The 27,105-nt window shown below is 37.5% G+C and overlaps 1 protein-coding gene across 2 annotated transcripts in view; it reads right to left on the bottom strand.

Moving 5' to 3' along the window:
• TFAP2D (transcription factor AP-2 delta) overlaps positions 1–27,105 on the bottom strand; it is a gene marked incomplete at its 5' end in the record, with an annotated part of 56,170 nt that overhangs the window by 18,588 nt on the left and 10,477 nt on the right. For both annotated transcript variants that reach the window (XM_082730742.1, XM_082730741.1), the window contains 4 exons: positions 3,459–3,572; positions 8,587–8,728; positions 22,264–22,382; positions 22,555–22,720. In XM_082730742.1, coding sequence (XP_082586868.1) covers positions 3,459–3,572; positions 8,587–8,728; positions 22,264–22,382; positions 22,555–22,720 — 541 coding nt within the window. The remainder of the gene's footprint in view (positions 1–3,458; positions 3,573–8,586; positions 8,729–22,263; positions 22,383–22,554; positions 22,721–27,105) is intronic.

Raw genomic sequence — 27,105 nt, 5'->3', positions numbered from 1 at the left:
ATAATTTCTGAAAAAATTAAAAAGAATTACTATAGAATATACGAATTCTTTTCTGGGTATATATCCAAAAGAATTGAAGCAAGATCTCAAAGAGGCATTTGCATATCCATTTTGATAGCAGTACTGTTCACAACAGCCAAGAGGTAGAAGCAAGTACCCATTAAGGAACCAGTAGATAAGCAAATGTAGCATATACAGACAATGACTATTACTCAGTTTTAAAAAGGAAGGAAATTCTGACACACGCTACAATATGGATGAACCTTGAGAACATTATACTAAGTGAAATAAACTAGGCACAAAAAGACATACTGTAGGATTCTACTTACATGAGTCATCTAGAGACACAGAGTTAAAATTAAAATCGCAGAGACAGAAAGTAGAATGAGAGCTGCCATGGGCTAGGGGGAGAGGAAATGCGGAGTTGTTTAATGGTTATAGAGTTTCAGAGTTGCCAAATGAAAAAGTCCTGGAGAGTTGTTGGCACAACAATGTGCCTGTACTTAACACTGCTAAATTGTTCATTCAAAAGTGGTTAAGATGGTAAATTTTATGTAAGTGCTTATTATCACAATTAAAAAAGATATAATTTAGGAAGTTTGCTATAAAGTGAATTTTAGTTAAGTGATTTCTATCCTCCTACGACCTTCCATTATGAAATCGGAACATCTCATCAAAATAAATAATCTGGAATGTAGTGAAAGCAAAGCAAATAAAAAATCTGGAGAATCTTAAAAAGGGATAATAAATAGGAAATCATAACTTTCTGATACTTAATATATACTTAAGTATACTTAATATATAACAATATTTATAATACTTAAATAATACTTAAAATAACAAAATACTTAATATATAACAATATTCATAATAATAATATATTATATTTGTGCCCATATATATTAATATATAAATAATAATACCAAAACTTTATTGATGATACTTTTATAAGTAGATAGACCATGTAGTGTTAAATTCTTTTAACATATGGCTGTATAATTCGAGTTGCTGTGACTAAGAATCTGCAGCCATACGTAACCTTAAGAGTTTTAACCCAAAATATAATCTCTTTTTTAACTGAGGATGGGAGGAGGGGGGAGCAATTTTCAGTATATGTAGCTTTTTTCTGGACAGCACCAGACTAGCTTATTACCATATTCTGCATAGGGGGGAGGTAAATACAAGCAAATAAAGCCTAGGAAGGAAACACTCAGCTCAAGTTTAGAAGTCAAAGTTTTCTCTTTAAGGAGTTCTATGACATTGATTTGGCAACTAACTACAGTATCAATAAATTAGCAGATTGTGCCTATGCTGAGCAAATACATGGCTTGCCTATTTATTTTACACTGTCGCTAGTATTCAATTTACACATTGATGCTATATTTTGTTTTGAGTCTGAAAAAGGACAGCTCACTGTCTGACAAAGGTTGTGGTACCTGTAACTAGAAATAACCTCGTAGCTATGATATAAAATCTGAATTCCTTGTGTTTTAACAGTAAATTCTTCTATAGAGGGTATTTGTCACTTCACAAACTTCCTTAAATCAAGACTTGATTTTGCATAAAAATTAAGTTCAGAACTGTACTTCTGTAAAAATTACAAATATCTTTAGTGTGGATAAAAAATATGAAAAATATTTGTACAGATAGGACAGTGGAGCAAACCATACCTTCTAAACCTTGACTGGCAGCAAAGTAAACAACCCGTCATTCACTAAATGCTTACTTTATATTCATTATCTCACTTTATTTTTCACATATTAATTTATTTAAAGTAAGCTCTATGCCCCAGGTGGGACTTGAACTCACAGCCTCAAGATCCAGAATTACAAGCCAGGCCGGCTCCCCTATATGCATTCTGTCATGTTAGCTTACTACTGTCATATAATGGAAGGGTTCTTGTTTGATTTAAAGCTAGGGAGATTGAGGGTTGGAAAGAATGCATGCCACCCCAAAACTACCCAGCTCACCAGAATGAGGGTCTGGATTTGAAGATGGTTCTATGGACTTTGAAGCCTCTTCCCCTTAACTTCTGGGCATTGCAATTTCTACCAATGTTATTATACTCACTTTCACTAACCCAATTGAGTGCTGGGAGAAAAGTTCCTGTGAGATAGATTTTTGGTCTATCTGGTGCATTTTTAGAAAGTAAACCCAAAATATAGTCTTCAAAGATGTATCTACCATATCTTAAGGAGACTTGTGGCATGATGCCAGATAAAATACTCTATTTAAAAGTTTCTGGTGTTGCAGATAAAATTCCAACTCATCAAAATATCTACTATTTTATATAATGCAGTGTCCTCCCTGATAGCATTATCATTAGTGAGAGGTACTGAAAACATTTTAAAATTTAATGTACAATTGTCTTTATTTAACATTGTTTTTATTTGTTTGCTTGCTTTGTTTTGTTTTAAGTAGGCTCCAAGCCAGTGCAGAGCCCAACGTGGGACTTGAACTCAAGACCTGAGCTGAGATCAACATGGTGAGCCAACTGAACCACCCAGGACCCCCTGCTTAACATTGTTTTTTAAACCAAATAGTGATAGTTAAAAGAGGATAAAATATTTTTTTACATTGATGAGAAATATCGTGTAAGGCTTAGAATTTTAGGGCTTTGAAACTGGAAGTTATCTGAGTAATTATCTTCTTCCTTTCCATATTGCATGTAGGGTATAAATTAACCAGAAAAAAAATTCTATTCTTCTCCAAAGCAAATCAGAAAATAAAATATTAAATGTGCTTTGAATAACACATTCCAGGAGCTTTAAAATATACGTGTGTGGTCTAATTTGAGTCATTTGCAGCTTCTAATTGGGCAGAAATTATTAATATACACTTGTAAAATCAGTGTATGATGTCCCATTAGTTTGTGTCATATCACCTGTCCATTCAACAATGTACCTCACCAAGATAAAGAAGTTATTTAAATGGTTTCAGAATCCTGATTCAAAAGTGTTTTTACTTGGGGCGCCTGGGTGGGTCAGTGGGTTAAAGCCTCTGCCTTCGGCTCAGGTCATGATCTCAGGGTCCTGGGATTGAGCCCTGCGTCAGGCTCTCTGCTCGGCAGGGAGCCTGCTTCCCTTCCTCTCTCTCTGCCTGCCTCTCTGCCTACTTGTAATCTCTGTCTGTCACATAAATAAATAAAATCTTAAAAAAAAAAACACAAAAACAAAAGTGTCTTTACTTGAAATAATATTGTTCACTTGCAAAGTCACAATTTCCTCAAAATTGCAAAAAGACGCTAAATTTTCTGATCTAAAATGTTTCATGCGTTAGTTATTTTTATAATTTGATCTTATATGCTTACAATTTCAAAAGATCCAGTCAGTCACTATATGAATATATAAGTGCTGTCTTTAAATAGAACTGTGATAGGAATACGAAAGTATCTGGGTTCATAAAGATGACTTAAGAATTTAAAAGAGAGTCTGCGGAGATTGGAAAACTAGTCTTACCTGAAATGTGTTAGGTGTCTCTGGATGTCAAGGTCTAGAATTGGAGTGGGTCTGGAGGATCCCAGTGGTGATCTGTCTTGGCTCAAGAGATCTTGGAATTCTTTACAAATTTGTCTAAAATAAAAGATTCATCATTGAAGTTGAACTCTTAATATGGGGCTTTAATTTCATCCCACGATATTTACCAAAAGTCTGTTTTCTCACTTAAAGGAGGATGAGATTAAAAAATTATAATTAATTAATTAGCTAATTAATTAATTAAAAGAGGACTAGGTTAATGTTCATAAAGCAACCTCCAAAGTTCCATCTACAACAAACAGATGAGGTTCACAATGGTGACTTTGCTCCCAAACTAGAGGAAAACTGTAAAAATTTTGGAAGTGATCAACAGCCCATGACACTGACAAAACTGTGTTCATTTTAAAGGTGAATATTCAAAGATCAACCTCAGCATAAAAATATCTATATAAAAGAATCGCACTGAACCATTGTTTTTTTAAGAAATTAAAATATGAGTTTTGGAGGGGATATCACATTTGTAAAAAGTTTAAATCAAGTTACAGTTTCCTTTCAAGGCCATGATTCAAGCAAACTTTGGAAAATTCTGTTTCCCAGCATTTCATTAGAATTTAGACTGCTGTGAACTGAATTCATATTTTACTATTTAAAGTACAAAGTCATTTACTACAATTCAGCCCACTAGGTTCACAAAAATGATTGTTATATCCCATGTAATACTGTTTCTTGCAAAAGGTACCCTTAAGTGTGATTTTCAGATAGTGTGAGTTCACGGAAATTGCCCTTTCCATTGTGAACCTAATTGAAAGTAAAAGCGGATCATAAGGAGAGGAAAAACAAAAAACCAGAAAGAGCCCTGATCTGCTCTAAATCAAACAGGATCCTCCATATCCTCCAGCTAATATTTTAGTCTCTGAGATATAGCATCTTAATGCATGCTTTTAACAACTGCATGTGTATATGTTCATTAAGAATATTTGATCTGAATTTATTACTTTTTCTGTTCTGAGTTAGACTTAGTTGATTGACTTTCAGATTTACTACAATTTAAACTAAGTTTTTGATGCCAGTCGGTAGCCTCAAATGATGTAATTTGGTAGGGCATCATTATCTGTTACTTTGTGTTACTGAATAGAGTTAGATATACTGTTATCTTTATTTTTTAGGCAATTTCTAAATAAAATTTAAAAAATCCAGATTCATGCTATCATTTTTCAGACTGGCAATATGAATTACTATTTGGTAGGTCATCAGTAGGAACCATTATTATAAAAAATATTGGAGTTGTTTAAGATGAGTCTTTTAATTTTATATCAGATTAAAATATATTTAAAAATTTGAATGTCAAAACATTGCTTTAGTTCTTGTGGTATGATATTGGAATTATTTGGATGATTGAATAAATTAGCTTATAAGCTGGTAAATCAACTTCCTTATACTGTATAAATAATACAGCAAGTTATAATAAACTTAAAGTTGCTGAAGAAACGAGAAAAAGGCCAAGTGTGGAAAAATTGAACTTATGCTAAGCAATTCAGCTACACTATAAAGGAAGCTGTACCAGGAGCAGTTCCAGAATTCTCGACCTCTGGTATTTGATTCTGCTGCTCTTAACTCACTGATTTAGGACAGCTTCTTGACTTAAAAACAGATGACAATTTTGTAGACTCCCCTTGGGCAATTATGATCATCATCTCATTATGACAGTTACGGAGTTATTACTTTTATGACTAGTTTCGTCCTTATTTTAAATTTTATTTATAAAACTACAATAAGAAATACTCGTTTCTCAAAACAAAATGACACATTATGAATTATGTAACACAAGATGATCTTCGGTGAATCATAAATTCTAACTTTATCACTTACGTCACTGTCCATAAGGACATAATTTTTAAGCCGATGTCTGAATTTCAAGTTTTGTGTTTCCCTTTTTGACAATTATTGTTATGGTAACAATTAAAACGTGTTAATGATTCTGCTTTACCTTAATGCAGATCAAATGTTAAGCATATTTAGTTCTAAATTCAATGAAGAAGTTTAATGTGTTTTCTATGAATCAAATGTTTTGTCCAGTACATTTTTAGAATTCAAAAATGGTCTATTTCAGTGTCTGTCTTTCCTATATAATTGTCTAATTACACCAAGATATTTGGTTAATCAACAAAACACAAGAAATTAAGGGGAATTAGGAGGCTCTACCCTTCGTCAATAGGCCTTTCATTTAATTATACAGTTGGCAACACAATTACATACAACTGAATCCATTATTCATAGAAGTAAAAGAGAAACATGTAAGCCAATCCAACAATGCAGATCAGTTATTGGATCTCTTATCCAAAGATTTTGAAATTCATATGTATTTTTGATGCCATTGTCACAGTCTTGTGAACAAAGACGAGCTAACTAGAATGCATGGGTATCCATGTAGGCTATTTAATTTCAATGTTGAAGATTTTAATTGAAAATATCCAAAACTTCACTATTAGAAAATTAGAAACTGCTCAGAACACATATTGGATCCATTCATATATTGTAGGAAAAGCTTGTTATTCCTACACATCCCTTAACTTATCCACTTAGGTTGATAACTCCTTGTCTTGTATATATTTGTAATGACTACACAGTCTCTCATTCTTGTTTCACATTGTCCAATAAGAAGATGGGGCAGATATACACAACCAAAAAGACAAAGAAAAATTATACAGGCTCTCTCCTAATTTCTAAATGTTTATGACCTATTTACTCATATAAAACTTAAGGTTACTGAAATCAGTGAGCCCAATTCTTGATTATTTAATGGTTTACAAATGTCCAGCTATGGGCAGAAAGATTGAAGAAAAGTACATGTTTTCTGTTCTCACAATATTTTATGAAACCAAAGTTCAAAATATCATCTAAAAATAGACATTTTTGAGAACCTAGGCAAAAGGAAAATACTACTCCCAAGTTGACTCCACTACTGTAAAATAAATGTCTCAGCACAACTTGGGCAAATATGAAAATACTTCTCTTAATCTCCTCAAGTTCTAACATTGGACTTCCATGAAAACAAAATCTCTGCATTGGTTTGAATGTACAGACATTTAAACAGAGTTACGGGAACTCTCAAGAAAATGGATACTTGAATGTTAATGGTGGCATTGCTGTGGGCGGTAGAGGTGAGCAGCTATGGAACCCTTATGGGGTAAGGGGCACAAAAGGAAGGACTGCTCTAGAGTAGGGAGAGAAAGTCTTAGAATAAGCCTGATGAGACTATAACAAACTAATTTTGAGGTAGAAAATATAAAGGTGACTTCTCTTGGATAACGCATATCTGGGGATAACCGAGTCATTCATAAGTGTCTTATGGGTATACATATTGGAAAAATCTGTGTAATCCTGCTGGCTAGAAAGAGACCAAGCTTTGGAAACACCTGCAGGACAGTAGCTAACTTCTAGCAGTGTATTATTCTCTTGATCTGAACATGTCTTTATGATATTGAGAATTCGTACTGACTATGTGTACTTTCTGCTCCTCCTGGAGAAACTGAAATATTACTGATAAAGACCCCTCTAGGTCCTTCCGTGTAAGGGGTAAGAGCAGAAGCAAAACCGAAGAAAAGATCCCCCAGGAGATAAGCCACACAAAAAATCCAGGTTCAGCTCTTTCTAATAGCAAGTTTTCAGGAGCTTGCACACAATAAGATCTATTCCAAAATCTTAAATCCACATTTTATACCTGCCTTATAAATTTCTTTTCTAACTCTTGGTCTTCATTTTCTTTCTCAGCTGTTCCTTTCCCTTTTGTTTTCTTGTTTTACTTTTTTTTCTCCTTTTGCCTCCACCTTTTGTTTTCCTTCTCTCTGGGGCAAGACGAACCATCTAAGTTATTCTCAGAAGAGTAATACAAAGGTATATCCCAAACCCAAACAGTGCAGCCACAAGCAGCACCAATCCCAAATAAGGGACTCAATATCGTGAGCAAGACTGTTGGATGGTAGGTATCCCATTTAAGCCCTTAAACTTGTAAAAACACACAAAAAGACCTATGTGACATTAGAAGTTGGTAGAAGAAATATTTAGTTTTGATTTTATGCATTTTGAGGCCATTTAGATTTTAGCTAACCTGTTGTGAAGTCTTTTTCCATCAGTTTCTAAGAACCAACGTCTTTAATGCGATCTACCTTACACTCTCTCTTTGAAAGTTTTCCCCAAATAAGAAACTAATTTAGAGATGATAGTTTAACCCACTTGAGACTATTAGTTCTAAAATTTGAATATACAGTTAGGAAATTAGCAAGATTATTAAGTCTATTATGTAGCATAACTTATTTTAATAAAGAGAAGAGAGTAAGAATTAGCTACTGTCTGAAAGATTTTTCTCTAAAAGTTTGAACATGACTTGCAGCACAGTTTGACTATTTTGTTGGCTTTTCACAGATTCTATGGTAGTTCTTCCATTCCTTATCAAAGAACTGTCAAGTTTGAGGGAGTGTGAACTCATCTTATGCAAGCTTCCCCTTTCTTACATCATCTCTGTCATTATTTTAATTCACATTTTTGTTGGACTTTTTACAATTTTCAGAAGCTTTCTCATACATGCCATCTTTTCTTTTTGACAGTATCAACACTTCAGGTGGGGCAGGATAGGGATTGTTTGCTTCATTATACACTAGAAAAGATGGGGGCAGTGATGGTGATCCCTTGGTCCTAGAGGACTCTGTGTTACCTCTCACATACCTGGGTCCTCTTTTTTCATATTCTCCAGACATTCACAGTGTTTAGAGATCTTCATCCTCATGTACCAAGGTGCAGTGAGTGGTTTAGACCAAATCACATAGAAGTTAATGACATATTTGCCTGGAATCTACATTTCCTAATACTTTTCTCCTAAGAATGCCTGCATATTCTGAAGAGGTTTTCTAAAAACTCATCATCACTAAACAAAGGCAGTTTGTAAATCTTGCTATGGCACAAGGCCGGGGCTAAAGGTGTGTCCTTGTGTAATATATCTGCTGAAACGTGAGACCCCCTGCTTTAGAGAGCTGGTACTTTCTAGACTCTTTCTCTCACTCAAAGAAAATGGAAAAACTGAGAGAAGGCATACAGAGCTTCCCATTCTGCTTACTTGGTCGCTAGGATCATCTTTTTTCGTGCTGTCTGTTCTTTCTGTTCCATATGTTGTCTGGCAAGATGTTCTCCTACAGCTTTGGCTGGAAACTCTGTTTCACAAGTGTAGCCAAAATCCCGAGCCAAGTGTAAAGCTTCCCCTGTTGGCAGACAATAAAAGTCAGTTTTCCACAAATGTCTAAACTCAGTAAGAGTAACACTTTATATTTTCCTCAAGCCTCCTCCTTCTTTGTGGTCAGATAGATCATTTTTTCCCTATTTGTTCTAAATAATACTAAGGAGAAGACTTTTGGGGTGGGGGTAGATTAGGAGGAGGAGAAACTGAGGAACAGAGAAGCTACTTACCAGGCAGGGGCGTGTGAAAAACTGCGGGGAAAACAAGAAAAACAATCTAGGAGTTTTGATTTTCCTAGAGACCAGTTTAGCTTCTCAGATCCTACAGGTTAATGCCAGAGGGAAAAACTCAATGGGTTTGCCATTCTGTTGTTGATCAACCTAAAACCTAACCTTAGTGTATTTGAAACATTCAGATATCTTTCCTAGGAGATCTATCAAAATATTGACAAAGGGTCCAAGTAACTTTCCAAAGAACCTGGAACACATTGGAAAAGGGAGAACAATGAATTTTATCGATTTCACACCACTCTATTTGCAAGGATGCAATATTCTGTGATCATAGTACCAGCATATCAGGCTTCATGGCAGTCTTCAGTACCTTTTAGCACAGTGTGCAATGCTTCTTATGCACACTAATAAAAACATAGTGCTTTTTAAGTATAGTAAAATCATAAGTAACTTTTAGTCTTCCACAAAAATCTTAAACCTGAATAAATTGGTAAGAAATGAGGTAAAAATGGCTTATCTGCCAAGTAAGATTTGGGGATAAAGTTCAACCTTGAAAACAATAGTAGTTTTAAAGCTCAAGCCAAATTTCACTTGAGCACGAAAACTCAAAAAAACAAAACAAAAACAAAAACAAGCTTTCACTGCACATATACTGAGCTCCTACTTTGCTCAAGGTGCAGTGCATATGTAGGAGTAACGAGGGATATAAAAGGACAATGACAACCACTCCCATAACAGTAGCAAAAACACCTTAGTAGCACTTTCTAATTCACGCAGCAACCTTTATGAGCACTATCATCTGTTCATGTTTACTGACATCATGTTGTTATTATTTATAACACAAGCTATTGTACTACAAGCATCATGTGAGTGTTAGAGAGAAAACGTTTTATTGATGTTCAAAGGGGGAAAAGGTGGTCAACATGGGGGAATTAGGTCAGATAATGCTTTGTGATAGGGATCATGATTTCCACCCCCCCCCCAATTTCAAAGCAGTGGCCAGTTTTTAGTTAAGATTCAATATTCACATGGTAGGAAATATCCTTCTTAGTCATCCACTCTAAACAGGAAGAGGGCATAACTACATGCAGAGGGTCCCTATGTTGAGGAGTCTGGATAGCGCTGGTTATTGAAGGGTCACGGTTTTAGATAAAGCTGCAATGTACAAGAAATATTTTTAAAGGGCTTATTACTAGCAGTTTATCCCCCTAACCAATTGAGAAAGAAAATTTATGCATATTTGACAGAAAAATGGCACAAAGTTTTTTTTTGGAAAAAAATAAATAAAGGCATTGTGGGATGCTTGGGTGGCTCAGTCGGTTAAGTGTCGGCCTTTGGCTCAGGTCATGATTCCAGGGTTCTGGGACCAAGTTCTGTATCAGGCTCCCTGCTCAGTGGGGAGCCTGCTTCTCGCCTTGCCTGCCATTCCCCCTGCTTATGCTCGCTTTCTCTCTGGTAAACCAATAAACAAAATCTTAAAAAAAAAAAAAAAAGACATTGCAATGCCATATAGGACGGTCACTTTTGCTAGAAAAATGACAGAAGGGAGATAATTCAAGACATTTCAAATTTGAGGCATATAGTCTAAAGCAGTGACCCTAACACATGACAGAGGATAAGCTCGTGTGATCTTGGGATTTACAAGTATCTTGCCACTAACACAATAACCCATTCGCAGTGTCATCTTTGTACATTGTGTTGAGTTATGGATATTGATATATCTGCATATTGCAATACTGTCACAGATATTTGGAAAGCATTTTCACAGACACACACACACACACACACACACACACACACACACACACACACACACAATTTGTCCTCTACTGCTTTTGCAGTAGTGAGAGAAATGAAACAGTGCAAATGGGAGGGTGGCCGCATGTCCCTTAAATTTGATGTTAAAACCTGACTCTGGTCCATTATATGCAAAGCTCTCACCGTGTGTAGTTTTTAAAGCAGTTTGAATGGAGCAGCTGCTATTTACATTTACACTGACAGCCAGATCCTTCTTTTCCTTAGTTCTGTTTACTGCTTTCTCTGGTTTGCAATGTAACATTGTTACTGGATGTATAGCTATGTTACATTAAAAGAAATGGCAAGTGAAGGCACTCTGATACGTAGTTAAAATATGTGTATCACGCCACAAAAGCTTTGTGTGTAAGGACCCAAGAATGAATGAGTAAATGAATCGTGAATTAAAATACACATGATATCCAGCAAGGAGGACAAATCTGTATTTAAATTCTGTACAGCAGGTACCTTAGAATGAACAAGTTTAAGAAAAATAGAAATTTTAGGATCATAAAAAGCATTTGAAGGGGAGCCTGCACCCAGTAAGTTAAGCATCAGACTCTTTAGTTTCCACTCAGGTCATGATCTTGTGGGTTATGAGATCAAACCCCACAATGTTGGGGGGGTGTCCATGCTCAGTGGGGAGTCTGTTTGATGCTCATATCATATTCTGTAATTTTACTTCTGTTAACTTTTTGAGAGAGTTACGCAGTGTGTCACCTACTGCTGATGTTAGCATTGAAAAAAATGAATACTTCTTAGGGGTTTCTATTTCATTTTGGAAAGGGAGATAAGGACTACTTAGATTATAGACCCTAAAGACTTGCACTTAACATACTCTCATACAAACAATAACCCTAACCCCAAACATCCATCCTACATCTAAAATATCCTTGAAATAATACAGTATAAGGTGGTCATCCATGCTGGAGTCAGTGTATTGCCTGGTCGTGTGAAAAAGGGTGGAAGGTCCTGGTTGGTCAAGTGGCACAGTGCATTAAGATTTCAAAATGACTTAAACTTGTTTTGCAAACAAAAACTAGGGCATCCTACCTCATCTTACAAGGCTATGAGGTGACATGGCAGTATTTGCCATACGGAAACAGAAGAAAAAATGTTCTCAGCGCTTCCTGAATCATTCTTCTACCACAGGTTGCTATACCTGCTTTTGCCCTACCAAGGAGACACAGAAGCCCATTGATCTTTACCTTCACAAATCAGTCAGATCCCCTAGAATATTATACACATGCTTTCTTTTTAAAAAAGAATTTGCTCCCTGATGTCAGGGCACTCATTTTTCACTCAAAAGCAAAAAGTTAACAACTAGGGGAAATTATTAAGAAAAGTTTAAATGAACTTCACTGATGCAGCCTAGAAGTAGAAAGTTAATGGGAAATGTTTTCTGGATTACCTGTTTTACCAAGTTTCTGGGCTCCTACATTATTTTACAAGAAGATCTAAATGTACATTTATTTATTTATTTTTAAAGATTTTATTTATTCATTTGACAGACAGAGATGACAAGTAGGCAGAAAGGCAGGTGGTGGTGGGGCGGTGGGAAGCAAGCTCCCCGCTGAGCAGAGAGCCCAAGGTGGGGCTCGATCCCAGAACTCTGAGATCATCACCAGAGCCAAAGGCAGAGGCTTTAACACACTGAGCCACCCAGGCTCCCTTAAATGTATTTTTAAATAGAAATAAATAACCAGCATGTCAACCTTCTATGTCACTAAGGACTTTTCCCTTCCTTTAGAATTGTCGTATTTTAGAGAAAAATGTACTTCAGATAATGAAAAATCAACATCTAGTACACTAATTTGCACTAAAGAATACCTCTATATTGTGATTACCAGATACTGCCACTGTAACAGTATTGCCTTAACAACAATTTGTTTAACTTAGTATTGCAATACCCGATGTTATTAGATAAAAGCAATGATTCATATTTGTTAACCTCTAGTCACATGTCTATGATTTCAATTTTACTTATATGTATGGGAAACTAGCACGCTGAAATCTATCTGTGGGATTATTCTAAGAAGTACCTATTAGAAAGCAAATCTGAGAGACACCTGACTTCCTCAGTCCGTAGAGCATGTGACTCTTGATCTCAAGATTGTGAGTTTGAGCTCCACACTGGGTGTAGAGATTACTTAAAAACAAAATCTTAACAAACAAAAGAAAACAACAACAACAAAAAAACAAATTTGAGAATATTTTTAAACCTGGATAAGGTACTCGATTAAATAAACTGTAATACCAAGCCATAGTAAACCCTAGAGCTGAAGGACAAAATTAATATATTATAGGTTTCCCAAACTATTCAGAAAAGGATGTACTCTATATCACTACATATAATATAACCTATGTTATAAGTAATTGTCTTATAATTTAGTAATTCCCTAGTTTAATGATGATTTTATTTAAACAACGCTTTGTTTTTCAAAGCAATAGTTTTATTCCCCATCACATGCCATTAGCACAGCCCTGATTCAAAATAGGTACTCAGTAAACATCTGTCATGTGAAAAAGCTTTGAAATATCTTATTGGTTAATTACAACAATAGTCTTGTGAAGACTTCTAATGAAAATGGTGAAAAACTAGAACAAAGAATTGGTAGAAAGAATGAACATATAGTTCATTCTAGAAGATCCACAAAAATAGAGTATATCCTTCTATCAGTGGAACCATTTTATAAAATAGACTATACCTATACTTTTTAACACTCGCTACTCCCATAACCTGGGGTTTGTGTTTTTGTTTTTAATGTCCGGGTGTCACTCCATATCAGTCTCAGGGTATTTGCCTATTTTGAGGCTCCTGAAATAATCTCAGGCCAACATTAAGACCTACTGTCCCAAGGTGAAGGGAAAGTGTTACGTAGGGATTAATTGTACACTGTCATGAAATACAAGAATTCTGTGGCTTATACAAAAGGAAAGCAGTCACTATACAGTCAATTTTAAACTATAAAGATCTCTGTCTATCAGGGCTTTTGCATAAAGGGTTCTGCCTTACTTGGCTGACATAATATAAACTCTAAAAACAAAACAAAAATTAAAAAAAAAAAAAAAAGGAGAGGCACCCGGCTGGCTCAGTTGATAGGGCATTCAAATTTTGATCTCAGGGTCATGAGTTCAAGCCCCACACTGGGAGTAGAGCCCACTTTAAATAAATAAATAAATGTTTTAAAAAATAAAAACAAAAAAACTGAAATGTAATGGTAGAAGGAGAAACAGATAGCGCTGTTAAGGAAATGAAATAAGTCTACTGAAAAAGTCTATGTGTATGGAGAGATGTAGTGTGAAATGAAGCTTGCTTTTCTTTTACTAGTAGGGAAAAGATAGGTTTTCAAGAAAAGGTGTTGGGACAACTGGGTGGCCATCTGGAAATAAGCAAATAAAATTGGATCTATACCATGCATCTAACAACAAGGTCCAGATGGATCAACAATTTAAACATAAAAGGTAGAACCACAAAGTAATTAGAACATGACAGAATTCTTTCACAGTCTGGGGATAAAAAAGTCTTTTAAAATATTACAAGTCAAACTAAAAACTATGATATAAAATATATGAGACATATGATTATACTCATATCAAAAATTCTGTAAGACACAGACCTAAACAAATAAGCAAACCAACAGAAAACTCATAACGGTAAACAGACAAACCAAAGCTCGTGGTTGGGAGTCCTTGCAATGCAGATCAGAGACACACAGCCAGCTTCCTGTTACATAATGAGCACTTACGAATCAATAAGAAAATATTTAAAAATATCCCATAAGGACAAAGCAAATGAATAGGCAGCGAAGCTCTCTAAATTCTTCTAGGAATACTCAACTCAACCTCTTTCATAACCAAGGTATCCCCCCCTTTTTTTAACCCATCAGATTAGCAAAGATCCGAAAGTTGCCTATCTGCAGAATTATTTATGTAAGTGTGAGGTTACTCATTGTAGCACGATCTGTGATAGCTGAAGATTGAAAACATCTATATAATATTCAGTAGGGAACTGGTTAAATAAATTATGAAACACTCAAATAAGGAATATCATGAGTGTTTAAAGGAATGGGCAAGTTGTAAGCCCTGAGAAAAAACACTATTATAAGGTGTGAAAAAAGAACCCAACAGTAGAATAGTGTGTACAGAATACTAGAATTTCTTTAAAAAAATGAAAATATTCCACACATACACACACACACATCATTGTAAGGAAATAGAGAAACCGTTTGTTTAATAGAACATTTGTTTTTTGCCAGGAGGGGAACTAGCCAACTAGGGAATAGAGTGAAAAACAAATATTTTACTGTATGCTCTTCTGTAACTTTTAAATTTTCTTCTAATATCTGAATAAATTATCTACTTAAATTATATTAATTCAAAAGTAAAATTACTCTTTGACTCCATTCTTAGAGAGATTTCATTCTAAACTCAAATATTTGTCGTAAATTAAAATACAAACAATTCTAAAACTGCTATTGCTATTCAGCAGGATATGGACATCAGTAGGAAGAACTACGCTCTACACTTTTATTAAAATGTCTATGAATTTTGATAAGTCTAAATCATGGAAATAAAGAAGAAACTGAGTGTTTGAAAAGTACTTTAGTCAAGGCATATGTGTTGAAAGAGAGAATAATGGAAAGAAGAAAATAAAATCATGAGGGAAGTAACACAGTGGTGTGTTTTTGAGTAGCACAGCCTGCAAGACTGAGAAGTGAAAAGGACCAAAGTGGGCAAGGGCAGGCAGGACTCAGCCAAGTGGGTAAGAAGCTGTGTACTTCTGCCACCATGTCTCTCTTTCTTGTGAGCTTAATGAATGGGGTTCCGAGGACCTAGAGAAGGGAATAGTTACAGAGGGAAGGACTCTGGGTCCTTGACTGAAACTGTGAGAAAAGGCCCTTGGTGAGGTACACCCACATCAGACTATGACGAGAAATCGGCTTCTATCATGGTAAGCCACTCATAATTTGGGAATTAACTGTTATAATAACTAACATTATCCTAACCATTATAGTTATTATCTTTATTTATAAACTAAGAAAATAAAGCTGAGTCAGGTTAAGTAACCACCTCAAAGTCTGACAAAATTTCAACAGTGACTTTATTGGGGACTCGGGAGGCATACTTGCCCAAGGGAAAATACATCTAGCTCATGCGGGACAACTAGTTCATGTGAAGATGTGCAGGGCAGGGTCTGGAAGGTTACATTTTTTTAAACTAAAGAATGAAACAACAACAAAGAAGGATTTAAACTCAAAATCCTTTGACTCCTGAATGGAGATTATTTTACAATATTTGTAAATGATCCCTTTCCTGTTGCTGGTGTATATTCACATCCTTCTCTGCCCCATGGTTTTGAAATACACACACACACACACACACACATACACACACACACATACACACACACAGAGGATTGGACCCCCTGTCACAACAAACTACACGTCAAGGTATTCATGTTTAGGGACTTAAATGGTGCTTTCAGAACTCCTGGTGTTGCCCGAGAATGTTACATGAGCTTTTCCAAATTCAGCAGAACTGTCCCAGGAAAACACCCCACTCTGGAGCACAAAACCAGCAACACTCTGGTTTTGTGCAACACCCTGCAGCTTTGGCCATCCTGGAAAACGTCAAGTGAGGGGGAAGCAATGGATACGAATAACTACATCATTGACTCCTCATGTTTATTTTAACAACCACCAACTCCACAAAGATTATTCTGGAATAAAATACAGAGGAGGCAGTTAACAGAAACTGCTGATTCATAAATAATAAATATATAGTAAGAGTATTAGAATCAGAGCAATAATATTGGCCATATTCTTTGAATGTTTTCCAAAGATAGAATTATTACCACTATACAAGAGGTAGGGATTACCCCACGATCTCCTCAGGAAGAATCATGCATTGAGTTAAACAGCTCTAACCCACCACATTTTCTGGAGAGTAGCATCTCTCTGATGTCATAGATAACCAGAAAGAGACAAAAGAGAAGTCACAGGAATATAACTAAAACAAGGGGAAAGAAAAAGGACATCAAGTTTATGATAAAGTGGGGAAGATGTTCCAACCATTAGTTATATATCTAAAACCCATTCGGTGAAGATGTATAAAAAGGGGAAATGATCTACTACTACATTCTGAGGACTCTGGATTCAAATATTCATATCATATTCTAGCTCAGTTATGTCTGTTACATGGACCCCCCCCCCCCAATAACTGCCTTACCAGAATGTTCACTTTTCAAACAACTCTATGAGGGGAAAAGAAGTCAGTTTTAAGTTCTTCATCCGGTGCTCACTAGGTACAACGATATTTGTAACAAATGTTGTGATTTAAGTATAAATTTGCATTAAATAGTCCTCTCCCTTAAATTCCTAAAATAATCCCCAAATAATTACTTCAATATGTTGATTTGGGAACAATGCTAGGGTGGTCCTATCAATTGAGTGACTCCATTTAAAAGAAACACAGGAGATTTATTTTAAAACAATTAAAAACAGAATGATGGTAAAGCCCGAGGCAAGCATGGAAATTTGGACTATCATAATGAAAGTAATGTTATTTATGTCAGTGAGAGGGATAGTTCTTGAAAAACCAATGTTTGGGTGTTTTTATTTGCTAATTTCAATATCCATTATAAAATGCACCCTGCTGTTCACCAATTGGATCTTTACAAAGGTTATATAATTTCTTTTTTTTTCAAACATTTCCTTATTTATTTACTTATTTATTTTTAAATATTTTATTTATTTATTTGACAGAGAGAGAGATCACAAGTAGGCAGAGAGTGAGAAGGAAGCAGGCTCCCCAGCGAGCAGAGAGCCCAATGCGGAGCTCAATCCCAGAACTCTGGGATCATGACCTGAGCCAGAGGCAGAGGCTTTAACCCGCTGAGCCACCCAGGTGCCCCAGTTATATAATTTCTGCATGGGATGTCTACCAGAGTTTCCATGAACTACCCTTTTTTAAAAAAAAAATTTCTATCGAAATAGAAACAATGGCAAGGCTATATTCAAATCCTCCCCAGAAAAGGCCTGACAAGTATGGTAACATCATGGAAAGCGGACTTTCATGAACTTTATTTCAAAGTCTGGTGTATGAGAAATGAAGCCAGTTAGATATTATCTCACTTATGCTCAAGTCCTGTAGCAAAATGGGGATGGCATGGGGTGTGTGATTTAATGCTAATAATATATTGGACCATCAGGATGTTTGAGAAAGAACTATAAGAGTCTTAATCAAGGGCCTTAAGAGACATTTAAGATGCATCAAAATAAAAAGTTGTATAGCAAAAGAAATAATCAACAAAACTAAAAGGCAACCTACAGAATGGGAAAAGATATTTTCAAATGATATATCTGATAAATTGTTAGCACCCAAAAGATATAAAGAGCTTAGAAAACTCAAACTCCAAAAGACAAATAATCCAATCTAAAAATGGGCAGAGGACCTGAATAGACATTTTCCCAAAGAAGACATCCAGATGACTAACAGACACATGAAAAGATGTCCATCATCACTTACCGTCAGGGAAATACAAATCAAAACCATGGTAAGATATCACCTCACATCTTTCAGAATGGCTAAAATCAACAACCCAAGAAACAACAGGTGTTGGAGAGAACGTAGAGGAAAAGAGCACTGGTACACTGTTGGTGGGAACGCAAACTAGTGGAACCACTGTGGAAAACAGTATGGAGGATCCTTAAAAAATTAAAAATAAAAGTGCCCTACCATCCAGCAATCACACTGCTGGGTATTTACACTAATTCAAAGGGATACATGCACCCTCATGTTTATAGCAGCCTTATTTACAATAGCCAAGATAGGGAAACAGTCCAAGTGTCCATCGATTGATCAATGGATAAAGAAGCTGTGGTATATATAATGGAATATTATTCAGTCAAAGACAAGAATGATATCTTGCCATTTGCAATGACATGGAGGAAGCTAGGGTTAATAAGTCGGTCAGAGAAAGACAAATACCATATCATTTCACTCATATGCGGAATTCAGGAAACAAAACAAATGAGTAAGGGGGAGGAGAAAAAGAGAGAGGGGGGACAAACCAAGAAACAGATTCTTTACTATAGAGAACAAACCAAGGGTTACAGGGGTCAGGGGAGAGATGGGGTAATTTGGCAATGGGGATGAAGCAAGACACTTACTATGATGAGCACCAGGTGACGTATGAATTTGTTGAATTACTATATTGCACATCTGAACTTAATATTATACTGTAACTTAACTAATAAATTAAAAGACAAACTTTTAAAAAAGCCATTTAAGAGAAGCTAAATTACTAGGTTTGGGTATTCAAATATATATGTGGGTTATTGCAGAAAATCTAGGAGGTAAAAAGGAGATATCAATACAAATGGTAAGAAAAATACTATTCCTTCCCATAAGACCACAGATTCATAAGAGAGTTGATGGACCATCTCTTGATGACTAGGAATCTAGTTTTGGAATTTCTGAAAAAATCAACCTGAAATGTTGCTGGCTCTTACAGAATATGTTGGATAGAAAGAGAAAAAAAGGATCACTCAAAGACAGGCTCAACTCAAAGTCTTAGGGACACCAACTGGTAAATATGGGAAAGTTTTAATTTACCACTTAAAACTACACAAGCAAAACAAATCCAAAAGAACTAAATCAGACCCATGTTAGTTCAAAAAAGATCAAGTTTCCAAAAGTACTGAAGAGAAGCATTAGCTATGTCAATCTTCAGGGGCTTGACAAATCCAAACTGAGTCACTGTTATTTCGTATCCATCCAGCATCATCTACATCGTTCCAATGACTATGAGCCTAATGCAGAAAGAAAATGACATCTTGGTGGCTGGAGAAGGTCATCGGCTGTCATCATCAACCCAACCAAAATGAGGGAATAAAAAGATACAGGAGAGTCCTCAACTCTAAAACTGCTCTTCCTGTTAGCCAGGGATAAAATAAAGCCTATTTTAATTTAGATGGAATGTCCCTGTTCTTCGAGTATTAAGTTCTCTCCATGTCCTCAGACAACTTGTAGTTTTTTAAACTGTGTGTCATGACTCAGGGTGAGTCTTGAAATAAATTCAGTAGGTTTATCATCAATATTAGAAAGAACACAAAAATATGGACCAGAATAGAAATCAGAGAATATAACACACTGTAATAAAACTTTTAAGTGTATGTGTGAGAGAGAGAGATAGAGAGAAAGTGTGCATGTGTATTTGTGGGTTATAATATGTGGGGAGTTAAGGGATGCAAGAGGTCCTTTGCCTCTAAAGTTCTTTTCCTCAGTTCCATCACAGTCTGGAATTAAACAAAAAATATGTATTTCTTTATATCATGAATATTTGGGGGATTTCAAAAGGATCCAATTAAAGTATCTGGAAAGAATTAAATCTTGGGTTTCGTCCACCAAGGCTAATTGTGACTCCTCCATGAACACAAGCCAGAAGAACAGAGAACACAGTTAGATATTTCTGTGGTACCTTAAAGATCACCCTAGGAGTTCACATATTTAACTTTCACCTCCTCTGTTACCACAGATTGAGAATTCCCACTCAGAATACTTTAGTGCTTGGCCTCCATAAAAAATCAGTAAGAAGGTTTGTGAATATACCCTTTCATGTATGGCTCTTCAGCTTCTATTAGCCAGGATATTCAAGGACACCCCAGAAAATGGTCTTTCTTAGGGCCTTTAATTTTCACACCAGTTACAAATCTCACAAGAATTCAGTCAGTGCATCCTAGGAAGTGGAAAGGATCTCAAGAAACATTTAGACCAATGATCCTTAAACTTCATATTCATTAGATTCACTGGGGATGTTGAAAAAGAAGTGTAGATGCCTGGGTCATACCCCCCTACAGACTGAGTTTCAATTGGTTTAGGGAAGGGTCCCAGGTATTTTTTAATAAACCTCCAGAGCTGATTCTCCTACAGAGTTGGGTTTAAAAGCTAGTCAACTCTTACTACCCATATGATTCTTTTTTTGTTTGTTTTTAAAGATTTATTTATTTGACAGAGAGAGAGAGAGAGAGAGAGAGAGAAAGGAGAGAGACAGCGAGAGAGGGAACAAGCAGGAGGAGTGGGAGAGGGAGAAGCAGACTTCCCATTGAACAGGATGCCTGATGTGGGGCTCGATCCCAGGATCCTGGGATCATGACCTGAGCCAAAGGCAGATGCTTAATGGCTGAGCCACCCGGGCCCATACCCATATGATTCTTGAATCCACCTCATTATATTCTGAAGAAGTGCTTTATTCTATTGTTAAACAGCTATAATTATAATTATCTTCTTCCTTAAGTTGAGCAGGAATCTGTCTCCCTTTAGAATCAACCCATGTGTCATTTTTTCTACCATGTCCTTCCCCAGTACCTCCAACCCATATGAGTGGATGACACATCCACTTCCTCTGGCGTCTGTTAGTTCTTAGTATCAGCATCGACAAGCAAACACATCATAAGACATAAAATGCAGTAACAGTAACTAACTTGTTAAATGTGGGTGGTCAGTAATATTACTGTTGTTATCACTATTATAATTAGGGAACAAAGTGAAGATAATAATGAATTGCAAAATCACCAACCAATTTTGCCCAGACTAATGTCTAGAACATACTACTTCAGAAAGTGGTACCGTAAAAGGTATGAATTGATAATCTGGATAAAGTCAAGATGTTTGTGTGTGTGTTTTCCTTACTCCTCACTTCCCATAGTGCCTTGTAGACAAGAGAGTACCCAGTGCAAGAAAAGTGTCACAGGTGTGTTCAGGTGAGTTCAGGTGAGAATGAAAATAACAGCATTCTGGGTTATGGGAGAACTCTAATCTGGCATTCCAAAGTTCTCCCATAAAGTCAAAAATAAGTCTCTGATAATACCTCTTCTTAAAATAAGTTGGAATAAGATTTTGTAGTTTAGTCCTTACAGAAGAAACAAAAGGGAAAGGGGGAGTTGGGAAAAAAAATAACTTCTGGGAAGATATTGTTACCTCCGTCTCTATATCACTGATTAACCTTAACCTTCTGGGACTCAGATCATGCACCTAGAAAGCCATGGAATGCCACTGTACCTTAAGAGATGCCTACTAGGATTAACCCAATATGCTCTCAGGCTTCGTATCATGCCTAGACTCCTGTGATCCCTATATAAAGGGTGATTAATTCTCCTATAGATCAGGGTGCACTGAATAATAAGTTAAGCTGGATTTATCTGAACCCTAAAATAAACACTAATAAAAATGACAAAACCCAGCCAGCTTTTTGGTTACTGTTATTTAGGAAATACTGGTTGAAGTACTTAAATCTTGTATTATCTTCCATATTATTGTCAAGATTAGCATATTAAATGACATTTTATGAATTATCTGAGCCTTATGCTGTCTAATGTAGTCATCTTTATCATGATTGATTGGGAAATTCACCCAATTTGTTACCTGTCCTACTTAATACTATAGTCAAAAATAAAACAGCATATTCTAACAAGCCTGAGTTCCAAGAATTGTTAACTTTGTACCATTACTTTGCTGAGCTGAAAAATCATACCTTCAACTAAGGAAGTGAGGAGGGTAACGTTGGCTGCTTTCCGTCTTCCTGCTGGCAAATTCAGGCCAAGCCTATCCAGTTTCTCTCTCAGGCAGCGGCCCCCATTCTTCGATTTTGCTCTGTCCAAAAACAAAATAAAAACTAAGTTTTGGAAGTTCATATTCTGAGGGAAATGATGAGAAGATTTGACCACCAATTCAACGTGAGACAGAAGGCCGAAGGACTGAGGGTTGAGGAGTACGGTGTCAGTACAATTAGAAGACACGATGTGCCAGAAAACAGTTATCTTACCTTCTCAAAATGCCTCCCAAGAGTGAAGCATTGAGGCATTCCGGTGGTGAGAGGCGTCTCTTCACCTCGGCAATCGTCACTTTGTATTTGGAAGTTGAACTGAGAAGGGACAAACGGCCAGGGACAGAGCAAAACAAGTCTGTGGGGTTCACCACACAGGTGCCACCTTGTTGGGGGGAGGGGAAGTATATTACATATTAGTCACAGTGAGAGAAGATAATTGCATGAAAGACAGTTAACATCAAGGCACCACTTGGGATTTGGGAATACACAACAACAATTGTTCTCATATATACATCATCGGGATCATCTCAGAAAGCTGCTCTGAAGATGTCCTTTCAGATAACAATAAAAGTTTTACCATTCAAATATCATATAGAACATGCTTGTGGGGGTACAGTTTTTTAATTTAAGCAAAAATTATCCTACATATTGCTGGCTGGCCCATCAGTGCTAATTTTGACATCATACACACAAAAAAACCACTTCAATTAATTGAAAATCCCAAACTCTGCCAGTTGAACCCACAGAGGGTCTGTATTACTTTTCCATGGCTCTGTATATGTGTGTGCTTGTCTGTGCAATAGACACAATGGATGGTTATATTTTATCCATGATTTATTATACAGACCAAAGTTTTGGAATCTCTTTTCCAAATTGCTTGAAAACTACCATCTCTTTTCCCTCCTCCACCTACCAACTATAGGGACTAGAATCCCTCACTTCTCAGGCACCACCAAAAATAATCTGCCCATTGTCATAAACTTTCAACCCATGTGGGTAGATGGTAGATCACATCTCTCTATCACATGTCAGCCCTCAGGACTGGCACACACAGTCAAATACAGCACAAGAGGAGAACATAATAAGAGCCACGTTAAGTGTTAGTGGCCAATAATATTATTGTTTTGGTTGTAGTTTTCATTATTACTATTAGGGAACAAAGCAATATAACTGGTAATAGCAAAATCACCAAAGCAATCTTGCCTTTGACCTCTGAGCTCCAGAAAGCCCCTAGAGCTTTACTCTCCTCCAAGACAAAAGAGTACATTCCCTAGCCTCAGGCACCTGAAGGAGGCTTGAGAACCCAAGATGGTAATCCCTTAGAGTTTCCTGCTGCCCAGTCTTCCCATACTGCAAAAATCCTGATCCAGTGTCCATACTACCAACATGGTGGCTACACAGCCCTGGCATTCAAGGCTGCCTCTTCATGTACTGAGCCATCTGAGGGCAGAGCTAATGAGGTTCACTGGCAAGTTCCAATTCAAGGCTTGCTTTCCTAAGCATGCATTTGATTTCTTCAACTATGGGAGATCTTAGGACTCATCTCTACAAAAGGTCAAGTTCTATGAGAGAAAAGAGAGAAAAGTAGCTGGAAGAAGAAAAACAAGCAGGAGAGTGTTGCCCCAAATCCTTTTACACAAAGGGTGGTTCTCAACTGACAGCATTGGCATCTCCTGAGAGCTTGATAAACATGTGGAATCCCAAGCCTAACTCCAGACCTTCTGAGTCAGAATCTGCATTTTAACAAGATCCCCATGGGGTTCATGGGCACATTAAAGTTTGAGACGTCCTAGTCTAGGGCTCACCACTTGCCTCCCACAAAGCTCCTCCCCTCCTTTACTAAGCTGCTCAGGGAGGATGTTGTGTTGCTGGAGTCTCTGGCATTCAGATTTGCGTATGTTCTCTGAGCACAGTGGTTAAGGAACCAGGGAGGATGTTTAAAACGGTGAAGGGGTCCTGGACCTGGGTGGAAAGAACAGGTTAGTTTTACCCCTCTCTTAAAATGTTTCTACCCCTGTACTACCTGGAATTCTTCCAGGCTGTCTTAGAGTCATCCAAGTTTCCCCTGAAAGTGCTGCAACTCTTTCTCCTTAAGCATTCTAAGGCTGGCAATCACCCTGAATGACTCCCCCAAACAGAAGAGAGGATACTGAGAACCTTAGAGTAACCAGCCCTCTCCAGACTGGAAGATGAGTCCTGCATGTTTGGCCACATTCCCACTGTTAGTGCTGGTGCCGGGAAACTGACCCTCAGTCTGAAATCTGAGAGGTCACAATTTCATCTGTCAATTTGAAATCCTTTTCCTGGCATTAAACTTGTGGTCAACATAATGGAAAACCATGCAAATGCCTGTCTTGGGAGCCCCAAACAGGAATTCATCTGCACTATCCCACTTAACCTTGTCACAGAGAATTTTAAAGCTGATCCTCCTCCCTTGTCCCTCCTCTTCCTCATCATCATAGTTTTCCCAGATTTGGGGGCCGGGAACTACCATTATCCTCATTCATTGATGCTCTCCCTTTATACCTATAGATACAAAATGTATTTTACAGAAAAATCGTGACTTCTCAAAAATTATGATGAACAGGCTATCAGTGAAGCTGGCCTTTAGCATCCTATTGTCAGAATCAGGAGCCTGGTAACTTTAGGACTTTGGTCACTGTGGGGCCATCTGAAGTAAAACATGTTAAAGAATCATAATATCTATATTCAGAATTCACAGAGCCCTCTTCTGAAAATGGGCTTCCATCTATTGTTATGGAATCATAAACAAATTTACACTTTACATAAACCTTCCTCTCTGGTAAAATAGCCAATACGCAACTGAGGACACAAGCAGTCTCACCTAATGGGTCTCAAGTAAATTATGAGAGAAGAATATTTGTGCATGTGCTACTTTCCCGGTAAGTCAAGGGAAAAGGACACAGCTTTAGACCTTTCCTATATTCACCAATCTACAGTGGGTCAGAAACCTAATTTAGGGAGATACAGAAGAAGATTATAAAAGATCTTTGTTGAAAAAAAAAAAAAAGAGAGTCAAATAAGATTTTCTCCAACTGAAAAATTGCCCCCTTTTGGCAAAGTGAACCCTGTGTGGTGAAAGCTAGCTGCTTCCAGGGAAGTCATTGGATCTGCTATCTAGCCAAGTGCTACCACCCTGGGCTCTGGGTCTTTCCTGCTCAAATAAGCATTTATTAAGTAAGTTACACCAGCTGTATATTAAGAGTATGCTTTATGCACACACAAACTGCCTGGAAGATTTATTTTGTATTCAGGATTAGCCATCAACTCTAGAGTCTTTTATTTTTTATGTCACAGCATCTTTAAAGGGAATTTCTGTTGCTTTGATAGTTGGCATTGCTGCAGCCTTGGGGAACTCTCTCGTCCTGGCTAAAGATTTGGCAACTTGTAGAGTTTACAGCAGCTTGGGGAACCTGATATCTTTCTTCCCAGTGGTTAATTTTTGGGGGAAGAAGAAGAGATTAATAGGTCAACATAACCAGATTTTTGTGTTTAGAATGAAGGTCCGAGGAGGGGACCCAGACTAGAGATAGCAATGACGAGATTTCAAAGGAAAGCCATGAGAGTCATCCATGCCAAGGCATGTGCAGTATTCATCCCCAGGGTTACCAGTTCTTCATGGTACCTGTGTTGCAGGTGGGCTCTTATTGAAATTACATAACGTTCATTCTAGATCCAGCACTCCAATTAGAGATGCCTATGGCGCCAGAACCAGGGCACTCATACAGAGCTTTTCTCGAGTACATCCCTTTTCCATCATAGTGCACAGAAGCAATACTCCTATGGAGGACACTATTTCCAAAACTGAAATTTGGCCATGGGGCTTCCTATTTCCAGTGATGCTCAAACTCAGATCTGTAGCGATAGAAACAGCATAAGAAGTCAGGGACTATCTACTTAAGGTCATTTGTCTAGAACATGACTATCATAAAACGGATAACTCTGCCATAGCTATAGGGAAATATCAGGCAAAGAAACTGTGCAGGGGACAAAACTGGGGACAAAACACACAGAAGCAGATCCTTCAGCTGCCAGACCTTGTTAGAACTCATGAGGCCAAAGAAAAACGGAGTGGGGCTGTGCCCTTCCTGGAGTGGCTGGAGATATCTGGCCCTGTGTTGGCAGGCACAGCCTAGGGAGTGGGAAAAAGACTGGGCTGCAAGTAAGAGGTTGGCCAACTAGCGACCCATGGGACCTCTGATGAATAACTCTGGGCCCTGGTCTGTCCATCTGAAAAATGGGGATGCTCACGCCTGCTCAACTTAATTCCCCAGCTCGTGGGAGGTGCAACGGGAAAGGGACGCACACGTGCTCAGCATCCTGAATAGAGCCCACCGAACTCCACCATCGTGTTGAGCAACTACCACCGCTCAGGGGCGCGAGCTTTGGAGCGCAACAAGATCCCCATCCACCTTTTGCGCGGCTATGGGATAGAAAGACAAGCGCCCACGCCTGAGTGCGCTTTTCCTTTTCTTATCCAGGCAATTAGGGCAGAGGAAACAGCCGCGACCGTCTCCAAGGAGCTGTGGCTCTCCTGGCGCCCCTAAGGCTGCCTGTTAGCCACGCAGCCCCTCTGGGTGCCTTCCTCTCAAAGAACAGAGCTAGATGGCTAGAGGCCCTGCGCGCTCTCCAGGTGCAATCAATACTTCCTGGCTGGCTTCCGGGCGCGGGCCTGACGCGCGCAGCCTCTCCAAAGCCGCAGCGCCGCCCCACTCCCCGTCGCTTCGGTGTTGACATAATTAGACC

Source organism: Mustela nivalis (assembly GCF_964662115.1).
Source record: "Mustela nivalis genome assembly, chromosome: 5".
Classification (NCBI taxonomy): Eukaryota; Metazoa; Chordata; class Mammalia; order Carnivora; family Mustelidae; genus Mustela; species Mustela nivalis.
This window is presented reverse-complemented; position numbering and strand designations above follow the sequence as displayed.